The following is a 20,501-nucleotide window of genomic DNA, read 5'->3' as shown; positions in this document are numbered from 1 at the left end:
TGTGTATTCAAGTGTGATTGATGCAGCCAGACAAACAACCTTGTCTGCCAGTGAGTTTTGTTGGTCTGGCAGCTCCTGGCAGCGAAAAGACTGTCGACTTATTTAGCATGTCGTCCACGAGCAACTCGCAGTAGTCAGTTCAACAACCAACGCCTGCAGGTACACATAAGTAGGATTGTTCGCTGCGGGTCTCCAGTCAGTCCTATGCTCTTGTTATGAGAGCCGCTAGCGGTTGAACGGGATAGAGCCTGCCACGCATAAGGGAGGGTGTGGCACTCGGAAGGCTTTCGGGTCGGCAGAAGAACTTTGGAGCTTCCTGTCCCGATGCACTTCTTGCGCTTTGGACAGGTCAGACCTCTGATCGACGTGCAGGGAGCATACCCCTGCCTTTACCTCTCTTCGGCGAAGTAGCGATGTCCATTTTCAAGTGAGATATGACTCTTCTGTTTGTTTCCTTTTCTGCCTCTAGTGCAGAAATGCGGGCTTGCATTTCTGCAATCTTCCTGTCCTTAGTCTGGACAGCTAACCGGGTGATGTCCCTGCCCTTGATGATTCCTTGCGTCCGGAGGTCGTACTTGTTGAGAAGGTCCACGAGTTGAGCTTCGACCCACGAGCTGATTTGCGCGTCTGAGCTTCTCAGTATGCTGAGCGCTTCGGCGGCAAGCGAAGAAGGCTCGGCTTCGGATGGCCCAGTTCCGCTCTGGATCAGTCTGGAAGCTGGAGTATTTGAAGGCGAGAGCAGTCCGGGGCCATATGACTTTTGGGACGTGCTCGGAGTGGTGAAAACATCATCGCTCAGAGGCCATATTTCATCACTCCTAACAGCCCGAGCCGGCGACCCAGACAAGGTCCTCTTCCCGGGAGATGTGAGACCATCTGTTCGAGGGGTCTTCCGGGGTTTATCGAACGGTGTAATTTGCAGAGCTTCTTGTTCGGCTTTGAGCAATTCCTCGTCATCGCTGGAAGACCATTCAAAACTCTCTTCGGGCTCGAAATGCCCAGATATCCCTATCTGGTCAGCTCTTTCCGCAGGTTTTGTTTGTGCATAGTTGGTCTTCGTCTGTGGCGTAGGAAATTCGGCGATCGAGGTCTGTTTCTGCGGCGTCTTAGGTGTGACAGGAGCATTCGGCTCTGAGCGTGTGTTGCTGAGCACGGCGGCTTCTTCACGGATCTTGGCTTCGTCGGTCCACAGAAAGAAGCCGCACCGCTTGTTCTGAGGCTTCTGGCAGGTATAGACTGTGGGTTGGTCAATAGGAGGTTAGAATTCCTCGATTCGACACATACACCACCTTCCATGATTCTTGGTCCCTTGCTTGGTCTGGAACTTGTCCGCAGGCAGCCGGGGTTCGCAGTCGCAGAGCCAGACACCTTCAGAAAAGAGCCCTCGCTTGGCAGTTCGCCCATTCCTGGTCGTGTACGAGGTGGCCATGTTTGTCTAGATCATGCGCCACAGGCACAGGAACATGTTGGCTGCTGGTTCTACAGAATCACACGGGTATATCGTCTGACCGTTCTTGTCAACGTCATGATACAATTGCGGTCCGTGTTCGTATCTTGGTTCGGTATATAGAAGGTTGTCGCGAGTAATAACGAGGACGAAGTAACAAAAGACGACGAAGCTGCCCGTTGTTTTGCTGGTTCATCAGTTATTGATACAAATGACGCACGCATGCGGAACGAATCTTGGAATGGCCAAAGTGGATTCCAGGCGGAGCCCTACTAGCTTAGTCAAGAAGCCCCAGGGCTGCATTTCGGGCGCAGCGGCCCCCAATTTAGAGCCTGGGGGCACCTGGACTCCCTGCGCGTGCCTGAGCCCCATGATATTCAAGGCTCCCCTGCTCGGCTTGACTTCCCAACTAGGCATCCCTCAACCATCAAACGCATCCACTTTCACGCCTGCGCTGATCCCAACGCGACACGCTCCTCAATCAAACAAACCTCAACACCGGCAGACAGAAGTCATAACGCCCGTCAATGCGTATACACCAGCCAGACTTGTTGCCCGAGTACACTGTCCTCGAGTTCAATCACGTCTCGCGCGTGGCGACAACGACCCGACGAGCGAGTTGTTTCCTCCCCCGCCGACACAGACGATGGTGAAAACACACGCAATACCACACTTATAACATTGGTACAACCATGGCGCCAACGGGCGGTATCGGTGGAGGAGGGGGAGGCGGGGGAGGCGGCAACATCAAGGTCGTGGTTCGAGTGCGACCCTTCAATAATCGCGAGATCGAGCGCAATGCAAAATGTATCGTCCAGATGCAGCAGGCACAGACCGTTCTGCAACCTCCACCAGACGCGGAAGACCGGCTTCGGAAGGGTGGAAAAGACGGTGCAAGTGCTCAGCGGACCTTCAAATTCGACAAATCGTACTGGTCGTTTAACAAGGCAGACCCGAACTATGCTGGTCAAGACAATGTGTTCAATGACCTGGGAGTCCCGTTGCTCGACAACGCCTTTCAGGGTTACAACAACTGCATCTTCGCGTATGGCCAGACGGGCTCCGGAAAATCCTACAGCATGATGGGCTATGGTGAGGAGGCTGGTGTCATCCCACGGATTTGTCGGGACATGTTCGAACGGATTAATGGGATGCAATCCGATCCCCACCTCACCTGTACTGTCGAAGTCTCGTACCTTGAGATCTATAATGAGCGGGTCCGCGACTTGCTCAACCCGAGCACCAAGGGCAACCTTCGGGTCAGAGAACATCCCTCGACTGGTCCTTACGTCGAAGACCTCGCGAAATTGGCTGTGCGCTCGTTCAGTGAGATTGAAAACCTCATGGACGAGGGCAATAAGGCCAGGACAGTTGCAGCCACGAACATGAATGAAACGTCTAGTCGCTCTCATGCCGTCTTCACCCTCACTCTCACACAGAAACGCCATGATGCCGAAACGAACATGGACACGGAAAAGGTTGCAAAAATCAGTTTGGTCGATTTGGCCGGTTCAGAGCGCGCGACTTCAACAGGTGCGACCGGTGCGCGATTGAAGGAAGGTGCAGAGATCAACAGGTCGCTGTCGACTCTTGGTCGAGTCATTGCAGCCCTAGCAGACCTGTCATCTGGCAAAAAAGGCTTAAAAGTCCCGTATCGAGACTCGGTTCTCACCTGGCTCCTGAAGGATTCACTTGGAGGCAATAGCATGACAGCCATGATTGCTGCCATCTCTCCGGCAGATATCAACTTCGAGGAAACGCTAAGCACGCTTCGATATGCTGACTCGGCCAAGAGGATTAAGAATCATGCCGTCATCAATGAGGATCCGAACGCGCGCATGATCCGCGAACTCAAAGAAGAGCTTGCCAAACTCAGGAGCCAGCTTGGAGGGACTGCCGCCGCAGGAGGGACGGAGGAGGTGTATCCCGAAGGTACTCCACTTGAGAAACAAATGGTTTCAATTGTTCACACAGATGGCTCGGTCAAACGGGTCAGCAAGGCAGAGATCATGGACCAATTGAGCCAGAGTGAGAAGTTATACACCGACCTCAACCAGACCTGGGAAGAAAAGCTGGCAAAGACAGAAGAAATCCACAAAGAGCGGGAAGCAGCTCTAGAAGAGTTGGGCATTAGCATCGAAAAGGGCAATGTGGGTATGAGCACCCCGAAGAAGATGCCTCACTTGGTCAACCTTAGCGATGACCCATTGCTGGCTGAGTGTCTGGTCTATAACCTGAAGCCCGGTATCACAACGGTGGGAAATGTTGATTCCTCCGAAGCTTCCGAAATCAGGCTCAATGGCTCCAAAATTCTAGAGCACCATTGCAAACTAGAGAATGTCGACAACGTGGTCACGATTATCCCAGTCGAGGGAGCCGCCGTCATGGTCAATGGTGTCCGCGTCGACAAACCACGAAGGCTCAGGACCGGTAACCGAATCATCCTAGGAGATTTTCACATATTCAGGTTTAACAACCCCCTGGAGGCAAAAGCTGAACGAGCCGAAAGAAGCCTGCTACGCCATTCTATTACCCCCAGCCAGCTTGGTTCACCGACACCAACACCGTTCCGCCCCGGACACGAACGGAGCTGGAGTGCTGCGGGTTCCGAATGGGACGGTGACTCGAGTCGCGCCCAGTCACCCGGATTAGGTAGCAACCGGGAATCTGATTGGTTTTTTGCACGACGAGAAGCCGCCGGGGCGCTCCTTGGTACCGACCCCAAAATCACCCAACTCTCAAACGAGGAGTTGGACAGCCTCTTTGAGAACATCCAACGAGCACGGGAAGAACGACGTGGCCGCTCCGACAACAAGCTTCTGGAACAAGAGGATGACTCGGACGATCTCAGCTCCTTCCTTGTCAGAGACAAGTACATGTCAAATGGGACTATGGACAACTTTTCGCTTGATACCGCGCTGACGTTGCCCGGGACTCCTTCTGCGCACAGCGGGTCTCAAGAAGATGGTGAGCCGACCATGACACCAAATGAGTTTGAGAATCAGCAGCAGGAGCAACAAAAGGCCGAAGAAGAAAGGAGAGATGCCGACGAAGAGGCGGCTAAGGAAGCCGAGCAGGTAGACCAGGCTACGCAGATGCAGCAAGAATTAGAGCGAGCAAAGGTGGCGTTCCAAGAAGAGCTTCGGAAACAGAAAGAGGCATACGAGGAGCAGATCAAGAAGATGGACCACGACGTTAGGATTCGAGAGGCTTCAAGGACTCCTGCTGGATTCTTACCCCTGGAAGCGTCCGAGATAGCAATCGCCCGAAACGTTGTCGAGAAATGGCAACAGAGGAACTACATCCTGATAGCGGAGGCAGTTCTGCAAAATGCCGGCCTTTTGAAGGAAGCTCAGGTCATGAGCAAACTGCTGGATCAAAACGCCAATTTTCAATTTGTGATTCTGGACTCCGGTGAGGAACGTGGCTCTTCGTACGATCTCATCCTCCACGATATCTCTGGAGACGATGACGATGCTCTCGCCAGTGCTCGAAAGCCGTGTCTGGCTGTCCGAGTCATCAATCATCAGCTCAGCTGCATTCATCTGTGGTCTTTGGGGAAGCTGAGAGAACGGGTGGCCAAAATGCGCCAAATGCACCAGTACAAGGATCAGCCAGAATATTTGCAGCATTTCAGAATGGACAACCCATTTCGCGATTCTGATCAGCCACTGTTTTCGCTGATCGGTGATGGCAGCATTCCCCTTACCGCCGTCTTTGAGACAAGAGTCCAAGATTTTGTGGTTGAGATATCCTCACCCTCGACGAGGCAGATCATCGGCAAGGTTCGGATGTCCCTGGAACCCTCTTTAGCGGAATCTCCGCCTTCCACTATCAAGTTCAACATTGTCATGCGGGATCTTGTGGGATTTGCAGAGCATGAAGGTACTCAAGTACATGCTCAGATGACGGTGTTGGGGACTGAAGACGGGAGTGTGGCAACAACCCAGCCCATTCACGGCTTCGGTGACGGACCGGTAAGGTTCGAAAGCATACACAACTTGAGCGTCCAGCGATCCGGAGAGAAATCGGCTGTATTGAAAATTTCGATCTTTGCTCAAGTCAGCTCAACTCATCTTGACAAATTGATCAGCTGGGACGAGCTCCGGGAAATGAACGAGCAACCACGTGATCAGCAGCCCGCTCCCCGGATATCCGAGGCCGAGTACAGTCTTGAAGAACGACACGACGTCTTTGCAAAGATCCAGTTTCTTGAATTGGCGGAAACCGGCCAATATATGCCAGTGGAATTGATACAGAATAACGCCAATGATATTGGAGCATTCCAACTACACCAGGGCCTGCAGCGTCGTATCTCGGTCAACCTCACTCACGTACTGACCGAAGGCCTCCCGTGGGATGATCTTAAGAACCTACGGGTGGGGGAAGTGCACCTCATCGATGGGTCTGGACGCATTGTCGACATCGGTTCCATCACACCAGACATACCTCTGAAACAGATTCAAGAACCGATGATCAAGGATAATGCCGACGGCACCTCAAACATCACCATCGTGGGACAGTGGGACAGCTCACTGCACAAATCCCTGCTTCTGGACCGCGCTACGCATGAAAACTCCCGAGTCCAAATTTCTCTGCGGTGGGATATCATCTCGAACCGCCTTGGCCAGGACCATCCCATGACTTTTGTCATTGCCCAACAACTGCAGATCCTTCCTCGCTCTTATGTCCGTCCGCAGTCGATGTTCAAATCGTTCTGGAGCCAAACACGGATTACCCATTCCACAGACGGCCTGTTCTCGATTGTGGTACGACCGGTCAGTGCCAAGCGGGCGGCTGATCTGTGGCGTCTTGACACATCGAAGAATTATATCAATGGCGAGGAACACCTCGGCAATTGGCAGCCCAGAGGTATTTCCCTGGTCAAGGACTACTTGATTGCACGCCGGAAGAGGAGACAACTACAGGACATCGAGTCCGCCAAAGCAACGCTAGGTCTGCGCAAGCTGAGCGTCAGCAGGGCTCAACGGTCTCGCGCGGCGTCACCCTCCACAATGGATCCGCACGAAGAAGAGCTCCTCCGCAAATTTGTCACCCTCTGGCAGAAACCAAGTCCGGAGATGAAGAATCCCATCTTCGACGACAACGACGCCAGTCACACTCAACCTTCTCCTCCGCAGCCAGCACCAAGCCCTTCCCACCCACCTTCGACACGCTACCAAGCGACCGTCAGCTACGTGCCTAAGAACCCCGTCTCTCTCAAGTCAGGCCATCTTCTCATGCCGTCCGAAACGTACGACCCCTCGGCCTCGCACGCGGCGACTATGCAGTGGAAGCGCCGGTTCGTCGACCTCCGTCCTCCCTACCTGCACATCCACTCGGTGCCCGATGGCGAGGGCATCAACGCGATCAATCTCACGCACGCGAGGATCGATCATGATCCTGACTTTAAGCGCCTTCTTGGCGGTGGGGGGTCGAGCATATCGAGTGGTGAATCCTCGGAGCTCCGGACTCCAGGCCACAGACGGACGGGGAGTGAGATCCATGGCTTGGCGCACGTTTTCGCCGTCTACGGCGAGCAGAATACGTTTCTGTTCGCCGCGAGAAGTGAGAGTCAGAAGGTGGAGTGGATCTTGAAGATTGATCAGAGCTACTTTGCTGCGGACGGAGAGGGCGAAGAAGAACGCGTTGATATCTGACGGGCCGGTTTTTCTTGGTGTGTGTGAGCGCTTGAGGTGCAATATACCCTGCCACAGATCAGGAGACATAACGCAGGTGAAATGTGCATACTGTAGCTTGAAGGCTGTGACACTGCTTGGTTATATGGTTGTTGGGTCAGCCTAAGCGTTAATCATAGATTATGGTATAGAGGACAAAAGTCCTCGTACCGAAGTTGAGGATATTAAGATACCCCCCGAATATATGAAGAAAGTCAACCAAGTATTGTACGCCATGCCAGGCTCCGGCCAGTCATCCATTTGTGTGATTGCACACCAAATCCTCAACTTCGGTTGTAGAGTGTTGAGAGCAACCTGCCGTCAATGGGTGTTGTGCTGCTCTAGATGTTCCCGCTCTTACATAGTTTTTTTTCAACAGGAACTAACACTCGACACTCAATCGGACAGAAACCGGACCACTCCCATTTGCGCTTTCCAAGACCTTCCGATCGTCCCAAGACGGCTACGGCTGTCGCCGCTGTCATGACCAGAACGGCCGCTGCGCCTGGCTCATCACAATAATCCACAATGTAGAAGGGGCCGAGATGCAGCAGTGAGCCATGGGTGCAAGCCATTAGGGTTGTGGAGGTTCTAGGCCGCGACAAGGTGTGATGTGTGCGTAGGCTCATTTCGTCTTCAACGACCGCTCTGCATCCTGCCTTTTCTGACCGATACCGCGATTCCAGGTAAAGCAGGAGACAGTCCTCACACAGCCTCGCGGCAAACAACAAAGTCATTGCGACGTGTGGAATTAACGAGGTCTGGGTGGATAGCGATCTGACGTCCAAAATCAGCACTGTGGCAAATAATAACACGGACTCGATGATCCAAAGCAATCCCTTGACTGGGTCGAGATGGGCCAGGAGCTCGTCGAGATGGGCCAGGAGCTCGTCGAGATGGGCCAGGAGCTCGTCGAGATGGGCCAGGAGCTCGTCGAGATGGGCCAGGAGCCTATGGAACGTCGAATACCGGGGTCGTTTCGATCGGCTGGGAATTTGAGAAATAATTCCTATGCAGGCGCGGCTGTACATGGTCATTGTCAAGGCGGTGAGGACTATGAGCCATACTTCATCGTCGTCTGAAGTCAGAGGTATCGCTAGGAGGGCTTGATGAGCTTTCAAAGCCCCTCGCTTTGTCAAAGGCAGTCCAGGGAACTGGGGTGGGGAGTCGAGTCCGTTCGCTACCACCTCATCGCCCGTTGAACTCCAATTGCCGAAAAATTGCTACGTATCTGTGGGCTGGGCGAAAAGGTTACTGGGAATATAGGGTTTTCACCACTCACTAGCTGGTTGAAGCAGTCATCGCGAAAGTCTTTCCGCGCAGTCCAAGACGACATCAACGTCTGGTATACGGCAAACACGACTCCCATGATGGATAACACGGTCATTGCTCCGTTGAAGATGCATTTAGTCCAGTTGACCGTCTTGGGAAGCAGGGTGGTGGGAAAGACATTGCTAAAGAGGCCTTGCCGCGCATTTGGTGGTCGTTGAGTGCTTGGGCGCTGACTCGTATTCATGGCTGGCGGACCATTGCTGGCTGGGGATGGAGGGCTGCTCGTGCCTGTCGCCGCCGCAGGTGACATTTGAATGGAAATCTGGTGCAGTGCTGATGAAGAAGGAGTGACTAGTTGGTTAGAAGACAAAGCATGAGAATTTGTCGCTGTGGGAGGAGTGGTGGTGGTGATGGTGGTGGTGATGGAAGCCATCCCGAATGACCACAACGAATACTTCTCAATATTAGCACTTGGCAGGCTGGAAAGCAACTACGATAGTGCGTCCAGAAGTTGTTCCGCTTGAATTCATGTTGTTCATAAGGCTGGGCTGCCACGTCTGAATGAGGACAAGTTTGGTTGCCTTGCATGAGTGTACAGTACCTGTACTTGCGAAGGTCCCTCAACCCGGTCTGCCAGAGAGACCATAGAGCACCGAGTGCACAAGAAGCCCTACATGGAGGATATGATTGATATCAGTAGCGGATATTGCTTTCGGCAGATGCCAGCACATCTGGTTCTCCTCAGCCTGCGCTATAAACAAAACATGCACGAACGAGAACGGGTTACTCTCTTCACCGATTGGTGGGCACGTGGGAAACAGCCGCGCAAGCAACGGCGGGCCATTGAGTCAGCATACGCAGACGAGTACGGCGCGGCAAACAAGCTGCGACCGTCGCTTCTCAGCTTCAGAAGCACATCAGTTACGCACTCTACACTCTCTTATTCGTACTTGTAACTTGCCAACGATGCTCGCCAAAATATTGATCTCACCCACCCGGTATTGCTCGCCCTCGCTTACCCGCCGTGCCACGTATGTCATTGGTACCCGCCCGACGGCCCCTGCCAGGGTCCCCAAGGGACGGATGTCACACCCAGCAGCAGCTCAGGGTCTGTGACAACATCAAGCAAGGGAGATCGACGCTCGACAATCGGCGATAATCCACCAAGGCCTCATTCATGCCCGATCGTCATTCCACCACGGCACAGCTTAGGAGCGCGGCCCGCAAGTATTGGCTTTGGGCCCTGCGATTGTCTTCCAACCTCTGCCTTCAGGACAACGCAGAAATAAGTTGGCCAACGGCCACCCACGGGCACGCCGCCATGGCAAAACGTCCCGCTGCCGCACCGTGACAAGAACTTGGAGCGGAGTCAAAAGGTAAAACAAAGGTAAGGGTTCCGCCACCATATCGCCAGGCTGAGCTATCATAGCATCTCTGGTACGGAGTGCTGCACGAATCCCCCGGTCAAGCCACCAGAGCCAGAGTCTCGCCGTTCGTGTCCACCGGTCCAGCTCTCCGTTGACATCATCCTCTGGTCATCCTCTGCCTCAGCGTTCGCGCTTCTACTCCTCATATTGCTGCAAGCACTGACCGCACCCTCACCACATTCCACCCCATACATTTTATGCCCTAACTACAGTAACACTCGTCCGCCTGGCAGCATCCAAGTCGTTCAACCGCAAATCGACGCACCATGCCGCGCCACTTCCCGCCTACGTCCCTCCGTCAAGAGAACATGGTGTCTTCCGCCGCCACCAGTGCCAACACGGCCTCTCCAGCAGGCGACGCTGCACACAGACACCACCTCCCACGAAATAATGACCCCCAACGCGACCTGCTCTCCCGCCACCAGCGCATGAAGAACCATCTCATCGCTGTGGTTGGCGAATACGTTGGCACCACTTTGTTCTTATGGTTCGCGTTTGCAGGCACACAGGCTTGTGCCATCACAGGCGGCGGTGCCGGCAACAATCCCAGCCAGATTGTGCTGACAAGTTTGGCATTCGGCTTCTCGCTCCTCGTCACGGTGTGGGCTTTCTACAGGATCAGTGGCGGACTGTTTAATCCCGCGGTAAGTTCCCCTTGCTCCTGCGCCGGAACACCTACTGCCACTGGCAGTCAGACGGCACAATACTTCCAGATTTGTACGGGTAGCATGTGGTGCACGTAGCATATACACAATACATGCCCGCGATTTGAGAAAACATCTGACATCACGGCAGGTGACGCTCGGCCTCGTCATAACAAACAACCTCCCCTGGTTCAGAGGCCTGCTCCTCCTCCCGGCCCAGCTCCTGGGCGGCATGACCGCGGCAGGCCTTGTGAAATGCATGTTCCCCGGTCCGCTGATCGTCAGCACAACCCTCGGCAACGGCACGACCCCTGCACAGGGAGTCTTCATCGAAATGTTCCTCACGTCGCTACTTGTGTTCACGATCCTGATGCTCGCGGCGGAAAAACACTACGCCACATTCATGGCGCCCGTCGGGATCGGTCTAGCACTGTTCGTCGCCATGATGGCCGGGCTTCCCTTCACCGGGAGCTCACTGAACCCGGCACGCAGTTTCGGTCCCGCGGTCGCGATCCCCTCCTTCCCGGGGTATCATTACATTTACTGGGTTGGGCCGATCATGGGAGCTTTGCTCGCGGGTGGGTACTATCGCTTCGTCAAGTATTTCAAGTACGAGGAGGCCAATCCGGGCCAGGATGCCGTGTCGCCAGAGGAGATGCAGCGGGAGAAGTCGCGCGATGAGGAGATGGGTTGACGGACCATAGGTACCAGTAGTCAGGCTGCCTACCTGCCTGTCGTCCTAGCTCCGTACGGATCCTCTTATCGGATTTTTGGGTTTCTCCTACTCAACCATGCTGGACACCTAGAGTGCACGGGCACAGTACACAGGGCACGGGACACAATACATTACGTACGCGATATCACTGCGGGACACCAGAAAGGGAGTAATGCCACATACTGTATCAGCCAGTCATGGACAACCCTGGGTCTACTCACTTCCAATGCAACAAGGGGAGCCGGTTCCGGAATAACCTACGGCCATGGAGTCGGATACTACGGGAGGAAGGAAAGGAATCGAAGGTTATATATGTATGTACGTGCGCATCGAGGACGGAAAGGCAAAAAGTGAAAAGCAAAACAGGCACAGACGGGTAAAAGTCAGACGGGCAATAGCATGGCACGCATGACTATGGAAATTGGCGCTGGATTTTCCGTGGGTTTTTGTCATGTACGCACCTAAGCAAGCAAGCAAGCAAGCAAGCGAGTAACTATCAGTAAAGCAACGATGGGACGAACGAGCACGACCTGCGTACCTACCTAGGTACCTGACGGAGACATTGATTTCCGTTTTGTCTTCCTTTTCTAGTTAGACAAGATCCCTTTCGGCTCTGGTAATACGGAGTACAGCACAGCCATGTCGGAGTAGAGATGCAATCGACTATATACAGTACGCAGGACATAGTACACAGTATATACGAAGTACATTCGTGACTTGCACGGAGTACAGGGTGAGTATACTCGTATAGTTAGTTACTTGTGGGACGCTGCACTCACTCACTCCCTCATCCGCCCACCCGCGCGCTCGCCATCTGCCTGGGATATTCGGCGTATTCGAGAAGAAGAGGCCAATGTACCTATCGACCCTCGCACCAGCAAGAACTTGCAGCACCGAGCCCGACACGAATGAATGGATGCACTCACGAACCCATACAATCTGGCCCGACACGTCCAATGTACTCCTATCTCTCCCTTTATCATCACGGGCTTCAATACACGACTTTTATCTTTCTCGCACCTACCTACCTACTGGAATTACTCCGTACATACAGTCCTATACTGGGTACTTCGTCGAGGCAAAGCAGAAAACCGCCCTTTGTACAAGCATGCCGGGGCGAAGCCCTGAGCCCCCAATTTTGCAGGTTCGCATCACACCACATCACTTTGCCGCCGGTCCCGTCGTGTCGATAATCAGAGCTTGTGTTCAGCGCCCACGTATTTGTGCTTTTCCGTCCACTGGCTTGGTCGTTCGCTTGGCTCGCCCACGCCACACAAGTAGACTCATAGCACACCCTCTGATGCTCGACAAAGACTCTCGAAATGTCTGATGTCTGTACACTCCTTTTGAAATGAAGCCACGGATTTGCTCAGCCCAAGTCCTTTACTCCCTGCCATAGCCAGACTCCGCCATCCATCCTTTGTATTCATAAAATCTTCAGTGTCATGAACTCATAAGATCATAGTGCCACCAGCACGCCATGCGTGCTTCACAGAGCTCTTCAGGCTCTCGGGACGACCTTCTATCCTTTAGGCCGCCCTGTTTGTCATGTGGACTGCATCTTCACGCCCTTTTGCCCGCTTTTGTCGGACAGTAAATTTTCACGTCACTAACGCCGTAACCAATCGAACTTTTTCCTGGGATCAGCCCCAGTCTGCTGCGGTTCAATCTGCACACTCCGGTCATATAATTCACTTCGTGGGTCGGCAGAATCCTCCGACTCCTCTAGGATTTTGGTCTCCAAGATCAATTTGGTGATTTCGTCGGATCGGACTGACCGAGGCGGAAAATTATAAGGGTTCTCCTGGCTCCGCTGAATGCCGACAATGACATCTCCCATGATCTCAAACTTTTTCCAGTTGATGTTCGTGCCAATGAACGTTTGGTTTGCCGAAGCCGCCATTGTGAGATCTTGTCGCACGAGCGGAAGAAACGGGATTCGCTCTCCAGGAGAATTATCCCAGGCCATGCGGTATGCGGCGTGAGACCTCGATATCCCCATCAAGATAGTCAGCCGCAAAAATTGCTTCTGGACCTCTGGCGGTGTGAGATCTCGAGTGGCAGTCAGACGAGCGATCTCATGGCCAGTGATTCCCGCCACAATCGCCCCAAGTGAGTTGTAATTGTTCAGTTGTCGCACTTTCCAGGCCAACGCCATGAATTTCTCCAAGGCTCTCGCCCGATGCTTTGGCTTATCACGGAAAAGTATCATGCCAGAAACGAACAATGCAAGGTGGTTAAAGTTCTTGACCATAGCACCGATGTTGTCAACAGCACGGGACTGTCGCCTCTGCGATGTTGACAGCGAGACGTGCCGAACGAAATCTCGAGGCCGTATTGCCGAGTACATGGTCCAGTCGATCCTGGTAATTTCCCTTGCCATTTCATCAATGGGTGTCTCCATGTACTGATGCCACTGGAGCTTGCTCAAACGAATGCGAGGGATTGGTTTGAATCTTTCAGCTTCCATTTTAGCACTCTCCAACTGCATGTAATTTGCATACGACTGGCTGGAAGTATTGTTTGGCCTGACCATGCTCGACGACATCGAAGGAGTGTTAGATCCACGGCCGGATGAATTTGCACTGTCTTCATCGTCGCTGTCGTCAGCTTCATGTCGTGCTTTGTGATTTGATGCTCTGGCCTTCTCCGTGCTTAGTTGCGGCAAAGACGACGATGACGATGAGGTATTCGGATGACTGCCGGTACCACTCCTTTTGCTCAGTGGAGATGGGGAATCGTCAAATGCCCAATCCAAATCTTCGTCTGGAACGATGGTGTCCAGATTGTTACTGATCTCTCGCGCCGCGGGTGCGAACACCTTGCTCTTCTCGATACTTTGCACAAATGGGATGGCAAAATCACGTGCAGGGCCAGGAGCAAAGTCTCCGGGGTAAGTGGCGGTCCATTGAGCCAGCACTTGAAGATAGCGCAGCATCTCGGCCACTTTTGTGAAGTGGACCATCTTGCTGCTTTCGACCTTCATGAACTGATCGATGATTGCAGTCAGAAGCCTCAGAGGGGTGGCGAAAGACCGGTATAAGCATAAGAAAGAAGGAACAAACTTTGAATCGGTCTTGCTTGCGGGCAGCAGTAGCAGCTTGTCAACGAGCTCCTGGAAGGGCACTCCGGGCTCCGACTTCATGTCTTGGCCCATCTTCAGACCGTTCAACAGCGGTCCCAGTGTCTCCATTTCTGTTTTTGGTGACAGATTGTGAGAATCGTCATCCATGTCAAGAAATGTCTGATTCACCCGGCTGTCCACGGTGGAGGTCGAATCAGGGCGAAGCATTGACTTGACATAGTAGGAATCAGGCGTTTCGGGTACCGCCGTCATGGTGGTTTCTGGTGATATTAGCTTGTTGGTATAGTCACCTGAGGACACAGGTGTCTGAGGCCCTCCATGTCGACGTTGTTGTTGAGAGGCAGCAGCTGTGTCCAGTCGTAGTGGCGTTCTCGGCGGAGGAGTAGCCTCATCCTCCGGTGCTGAGGATCCGCTTTCTTCGTTCTCAGACTCGACGAGTGTTTGGCGAACGGAGAGATTCAGTAAGAGCTCTTTTGACTTGGACACTTGCAGGCGTTGGTTCGACCGGCTCCGGCTTCGACTTGCCCTCGGTGATGGTTCTCGTGAAATGACACGCTGGCTGCTGGACGATTCCATTGAGCTGTACGAAGACTTGCTTGCTCGGATCGACGCTCGTGGAGAAGCAATGACTCGGTGTACCATGGCAAGAAAACACTGCTTGGTGTTCTCCGACGAATTGGATGAGACTTCGGCGATGGCAACCTTGGCCAGCGTGCGACGGACTTGTTCATGAAATCGAGCACTGACTTGACGAGCCTTTTCATTCACATCGCATTTGGCAGCAACGAGCATGCAAGGTACACCGGTGTTGGTCATGGAGGCTGCAAGGACATCAGCAACGTGTTCTGCGAGGGAGGAGAGGTGGTGCGGCGAGTGATTGGCAGAAGGAACCAGGGACATCCACTCGGGGGGGTGCTTACTCAGAGCGGCAGGAACGTCGGCAACGCTTTCTTTGTCAGCGACGTCGTACAGACAGAAGACGCCGTCGACTTCCGACAACGGGACACCGTTCACGTACGCGGGCCATTCGATTCGCCGCTCGCTACTGAAATCGACATCGTCGAACAGCAGCTCGATAAGTTGGACGCGATAGTACTTATCCTTGATGACAACTTGGGTCGAAGTCCGAGACCGTTGGCTGCCGACGGCGTTGCGAATGAAGGTCGACTTTCCGGAGTTGCGTGATCCGAGAACCAATAAGTTCACAGAGGAGCTTGACTCAAAGTCACTTGTCTGGAATCACGAGTCAACGAGGAGATTCCCCCTTCCAAGAAGCGCGCCCGACGTCTGCGGTCTGACATTCGAGGGGGGTACGTACCTTGGCCGACAGCTTTGCTTCAAGAGTACACTCTGGGCCCTGATGTCGATCCGAGTGTCGGGTGTTCGTCTTACGGTCTGGAGCCGTAAGGGATTCTACTCGACCATGGGATTTTGTGCTTCTGTGGCTGGAGTCCGGATGCTTGGTAACGGCTGATGGACGCCTTTGGTGTTGTTCTTTCCGACGATCAACGGTGGGAGCCGAGTTGTGCCGTTCCCTGGTTTTCGGTGGGGGTTCAGCACCTTTGGCGTCCAGAGAACGATATCTCGTCGAGCGCGAATCCATGACTCTCGGGCTGCCGGGAAGGTAAGCCACAAATCAGCGCATAGCTCACGGATGCTTGACAGGCTCTGGTTGATCCCTTTCGACGTCGAGCGTGGCAAATGGTGGACGACCAGATGGCTGGGAGAGAGTGGAGGTCATGGATTCCGGAGACGTCGAGACACCAAGTCAATGGGTCTTTGTGGTCGGCAAGCAAAGTCGGAGGGGAAGAGATCCGGTTCGCAAGCTACCAGAGCTCCGTGTCGAGAAAGAAACGGACAAGTGGGAGACGAAGCGAGCGGGTCTGGGTTGACTGGGCTCTGTCCCAGCGTCTGGCGATAGAGTGAAAGTGACTCTCGTGCAGAGGAAACAGGAGATGAGGATTGAGCGAATGTCGATCTCAGCAGAGTTGAGAAGGTAGTCTAGTATTGGCGGATGTGGATATGTCGGAGCCTGAGGCTGGATCGATGTGGAGAGTATCTGTCCAAGCTCTCAATCTGGCTGTCCACAGTCGAGTGGTCTGGCCCTCCGTCTGCTCGATCGACAGCTGGTGCACACGTGAGGTGAACGGGAGAGGCAAAGGCAACAATGGGCAGTCGCCGTACGGGACTGAGAGGGAGTACTGAGTCTGGAAAGAGAATTAGGAATGATGGAACACAGGAAGATAGCGATGTAGCAGAGGAAATTGAACGCGAACAGAAAGTGCCCGAACCTGGCGAGGTTCTGCTAGCAGCGTGACAGCGGATTTGATGAGAGAGGTTCGGCCCCATGTGAAGAAAGTCCAGGGTGCGTCTCTCTGGGGCACTGGAGTCTGGCGTCGACTGGGCATCTGATGGTGGTTCGGAACCATCTGCCTCTCGCAGCGCAGCCCACAGTTTTGGCGTGGACCACCCGGCCGACTGTCAGGTACCTTTCCAAAGGCGATGGTGGGAACGAGAGCGCGACGGGGCACAATTGCGCCGTTGGCCAGGGGGACGCAGCGAGATGCAGGAACTAACACCAAGTGCGAAGGGGAGGAAGCTCGGTAGCTGCAGGGTGGATTTCCCGCCAGCGACGTTCCGTGGCCATTGGCGAGATTACAGCCCCGATCCTAGTCGCAGGCTGAGGTTCCTGCTCCCGCCCGCCGCCCCGATGCACGATCAGAACGCCCAATGCACGGCACGGTGGACTAGCTGCCCTGGGACTGTGCTCAGAAAGCGAGGTTTGAGGGACGAAGCCAGTGAGTGCTCTCGTGGGAGTCGGCCGGGTGGACATGACGTTCCCGGAATACGGAGCACTGTCTCGAGACTGGAAACTGGCACGGACACAGTACTGTCTGATGTGGATGAGCACGGAGTATAGAGGAATGTGTTCTTTATGCCCGTGCAAGATCACGTACTGCAGTTCGACGTGCACAAGCTTCGGGAGGAAAAATCAAGGAGCCGAGCTTTGGCACAAAGTCTGTTGCTTGCATCTCCCCTGCGAGGCGGACTGAGCACTCATCCTGCCTCTGTTCACTCTTCCCTCACTCTCTCTTCACCCTTCCATCACATCACCTCGCGCTGCTGCATCATGACTTCGTGGCTGCACCAGCTGCATGCTGTCCAATGACAAGGTCCTGCTCGCACAGGGACATTGTTAATACAGCTGTCGGTCACGATGATTCACGTGTGCTAGAAGTTCTGCAGCGTGCAGTAGCCCGGCACAAAGCCCAATCCCAACCCATCCTGGTCAGGGGCCCTAGAGAGTCTCAACCACATCTCCACCCCGCTGCACTCGACATCCAACCGGAACTCAAACGATGCACCTCCAAATCCCTCTTTCCTCGATCCGACGCCTGCTTCTCTGGCTCTAGACAGAACCTGCACTCTCATTTTACAGCCGTCATCCACCACGTCATGACTGCACGGACGGAGCTGCTGTCGAAGGTCGTCCTTCTCCCATATGGCACGGCAACGAAGAAGAATGGGAAAACCGTGGCCAAGGCTGCTGGTCTCCGCAAACTTGGCCGAGTTACCGCCATCGTGAAAGCCTGGTGGTTCCTTCACTGGCTAGATCGGGGTTGCGGCTTTCGGCCGGGATCGATGCATCTTTCGCGAGCGTTACCACAGAGAACACTCAATACGACTTTGATCCGTAGCCTTCAGGCAACTTGTGACGCCAGCCTATACCTTGTGATATACTGTGGACTCCGCATGAATAGAGAGAGTACTCGTACTCGTACGGGGTACGTGCATCAGCAAATCTTTTCTGGTACAGAGTGCATTTTTGCCATGGTCGATGTCTTCGTCTCTCCCAACCGGCCGCACGCCACCAACCAGTCCAGAACCCATTCACCAAGCCACCCGTCCCCCCCCTTTTGAATTCGACTTCAGCTCTATGGCCGCCCATGGCGCTCGCCATACCACATCCGGTCTCATGCTCTCCCATTTCTCGTTTCCAGCCGTTTGTGGCACCGAGTGACCGAGCTGAATGAGATTTACCCATCGTTTTGGGGGTGAAGCTTTGAACCTCGCTCGTCATGACCTCGACTAAATTTCTAAGTTCGCGGCAGGAGAAAAGGTGGGTGAAAAACGTGGCATTTTGACAGCGCCAGTCCCCCTTGTATACGTCCAAGTGCATTTCAATATAAACTGGACGGTAGCCCGTTGCTGGAACGTGGTGTGTAACCGACCTCACGTGTGCGTTGCTGCGACCAACCGCCACCAGATTCGCTCCCTTCTGCTGACACCGTGTGTTGGCGATGTCGTCGATATATTCCAGTGATCGTACTGATCGTGCCAGCGCGAGAGAGAGCTCTAAATCTGTCGGGCAAGCGATACAATGGGCTCAAGCGTGGATCGTGGACGGCCAAAACACATCGACAGCAGCATCCACCATCTCGTCACGGTCAAATCCCAGCAGCAAGGAGGATGAGCTCGATCTCGACGCACTATTCAAACGATTGGATACATACACGGCCGAGGTGCAAGAGCTCGAGGAGCGGCTGAAACGGGCTCGAAGCAATTCCGAAAAGTCCGATGGCGTCAATGTCGAGCGCTTCTCATTCGAGGAGAGCTACACACGGGAGATGAACAAGGCTTTGACGCCACCGGGGCCGACGTCTATCAGCTCGTCCACAGTATCGCGGCATCACCATGCTTCATCGAATGCCACGGATGAGGATGAAGGTCAAGCGCCAGTTGACTCGCCGAGCAGCCTCTCCAAGAGCTCTCCCAGCAAATGTGCTACATCCAGCGTGCCACTCGAGTCTGACAAAGCACCAGTCGAAGATGACGCGAGAACCGAGGCTATTGCCGCTTTTCAGGACCACGGCCAACCACCAGAAGCACGAGAAGACCAGGACGATCCTCAGCCAGGAGTATCCGGAGACTGGAGAGCATGGGCCGAGCAGCGAATTCCCTCTCCACAGCCAGAGCACGAGCGTAGCAGGAGCAAATTTTCGGAGAGGATGGACTCAATTCAAACCTCGCCAAATCGCAGGTTCTTCTGGAAGACATTGTCCCCATCACCACCCTTGAAGGAGACTCGCAGGAGCCCAACTCTGCGTGAAGCTCACACGCCGGATTCGGTCGTAGAGGGTCAAGCCGAACGCGAACTAGAATACGATGAATACTTGCTTGAAGACGACGAAGCCGGTCCGTCAGTTCCAACGTCTTGGTCTCTACTGCCGAGGAGCTCGAGTAAGAGAGTGATGAGTAACGAGTCTCTGCCGCCCAGAAGTTCGAGCAAGAGGGCAATAAGTGACGAGGTCGTGCAGGAGCAAGAGAGTACAGCACCCAGACCGACTCCCCGCAGAAGGACGACTACCAGTGATGGACGGCCATCAATCAGAAATGGTGGATTCTGGTCGAACCCCGGCGTTGGTGTATTCGACCAAGGCGATGTACCGCCTGTTCCCGCGTTATCTCAGTCAACCTCAAATGCAACTTTAACATCAAGCCCGCCGCTCACACCTTTGACAATTGGCGGTCCCAGAGAGGACCAACTGCGCCGTGAGCTGGAGACTTTGTCAATCCAAGATGGTGCAGAGGTGCTTGAGCACCGGTACAAGAAACGACGTCCGCCCATGCTCAATCTGCTCGATTCTGATGACGAGGGTAATGAATCGACACCAATGCCGACTTCGTTGCGGCCAGATCACTCAGGCTCATTGCATGAGGGAGAGGAGGAGGAGGAGGATGACGAACGCGGCCTCCGACCAAGACCACGACGGCGTAAAAGCATATTCAGCATCTTCCAGAGGAAGTCCCCAGTTGAGAAGCTGATCGACATGTACTTCGACGACGAGCCGGAAAAGAAGCCAATCCCCAAGAGGCGGTCGACTTGGTCCAGGAAGGGATCTCCTGTACAGGAGAAAATGCCGATGAGTCCTGCCATCCCACCGCAGTTCCAGGCACTCCATGAAAAGCAGAGCTCTCTTTAAGGCTTGGAATTGGCGTGGTCTGGGTTCCCGCCAGACATGCCCGAGTTCAAATCAGCCACCAAGTCTGCAAAAGCCTTCAGACCAGAGGCATCTGCGCTTTCTGAGTTTAGTTGACCGGCCAGGATTCTCATTGCGTGCGCGATGCGTTTCTGGGGAGAAGACTGGTACCTCTGGGCCCACTCATTGGAATTTGACTGGTCGCCGCCATGATTGTTCGCTGTGGCAGTGTCGAATATGTATTTGAGTTTG

The 20,501-nt window shown here is 54.0% G+C and overlaps 5 protein-coding genes across 5 annotated transcripts; 3 read left to right on the top strand and 2 right to left on the bottom strand.

The window, feature by feature from the left end:
- Nucleotides 1-349: 349 nt before the first annotated feature.
- On the bottom strand, nucleotides 350-1,429 carry G647_03251 (uncharacterized protein; the record flags this gene model as incomplete). Its single annotated transcript, XM_008727597.1, has 2 exons — nucleotides 350-1,236; nucleotides 1,285-1,429. 2 exons carry the CDS (start codon nucleotides 1,427-1,429, stop codon nucleotides 350-352), a joined length of 1,032 nt encoding a protein of 343 aa, XP_008725819.1.
- Nucleotides 1,430-2,139: 710 nt separating this feature from the next.
- Nucleotides 2,140-7,107, top strand: G647_03250 (uncharacterized protein; the record flags this gene model as incomplete). The annotated part of the gene is made up of 1 exon (XM_008727596.1): nucleotides 2,140-7,107. The coding sequence occupies one exon, from the start codon at nucleotides 2,140-2,142 to the stop codon at nucleotides 7,105-7,107; it is 4,968 nt and encodes a 1,655-aa protein (XP_008725818.1).
- A 2,983-nt stretch (nucleotides 7,108-10,090) lies between these two features.
- On the top strand, nucleotides 10,091-11,162 carry G647_03249 (uncharacterized protein; the record flags this gene model as incomplete). Its single annotated transcript, XM_008727595.1, has 2 exons — nucleotides 10,091-10,468; nucleotides 10,620-11,162. The coding sequence occupies 2 exons, from the start codon at nucleotides 10,091-10,093 to the stop codon at nucleotides 11,160-11,162; spliced, it is 921 nt and encodes a 306-aa protein (XP_008725817.1).
- Nucleotides 11,163-12,792: 1,630 nt separating this feature from the next.
- Nucleotides 12,793-15,871, bottom strand: G647_03248 (uncharacterized protein; the record flags this gene model as incomplete). The annotated part of the gene is made up of 3 exons (XM_008727594.1): nucleotides 12,793-15,089; nucleotides 15,189-15,501; nucleotides 15,587-15,871. 3 exons carry the CDS (start codon nucleotides 15,869-15,871, stop codon nucleotides 12,793-12,795), a joined length of 2,895 nt encoding a protein of 964 aa, XP_008725816.1.
- A 2,698-nt stretch (nucleotides 15,872-18,569) lies between these two features.
- G647_03247 (uncharacterized protein) lies at nucleotides 18,570-20,252 on the top strand (the record flags this gene model as incomplete). The annotated part of the gene is made up of 1 exon (XM_008727593.1): nucleotides 18,570-20,252. One exon carries the CDS (start codon nucleotides 18,570-18,572, stop codon nucleotides 20,250-20,252), a length of 1,683 nt encoding a protein of 560 aa, XP_008725815.1.
- Between the last annotated feature and the right edge of the window lie 249 nt (nucleotides 20,253-20,501).

The sequence above is a fragment of the Cladophialophora carrionii genome (assembly GCF_000365165.1).
Source record: "Cladophialophora carrionii CBS 160.54 unplaced genomic scaffold supercont1.2, whole genome shotgun sequence".
Classification (NCBI taxonomy): domain Eukaryota; kingdom Fungi; phylum Ascomycota; class Eurotiomycetes; order Chaetothyriales; family Herpotrichiellaceae; genus Cladophialophora; species Cladophialophora carrionii.
This window is presented reverse-complemented; position numbering and strand designations above follow the sequence as displayed.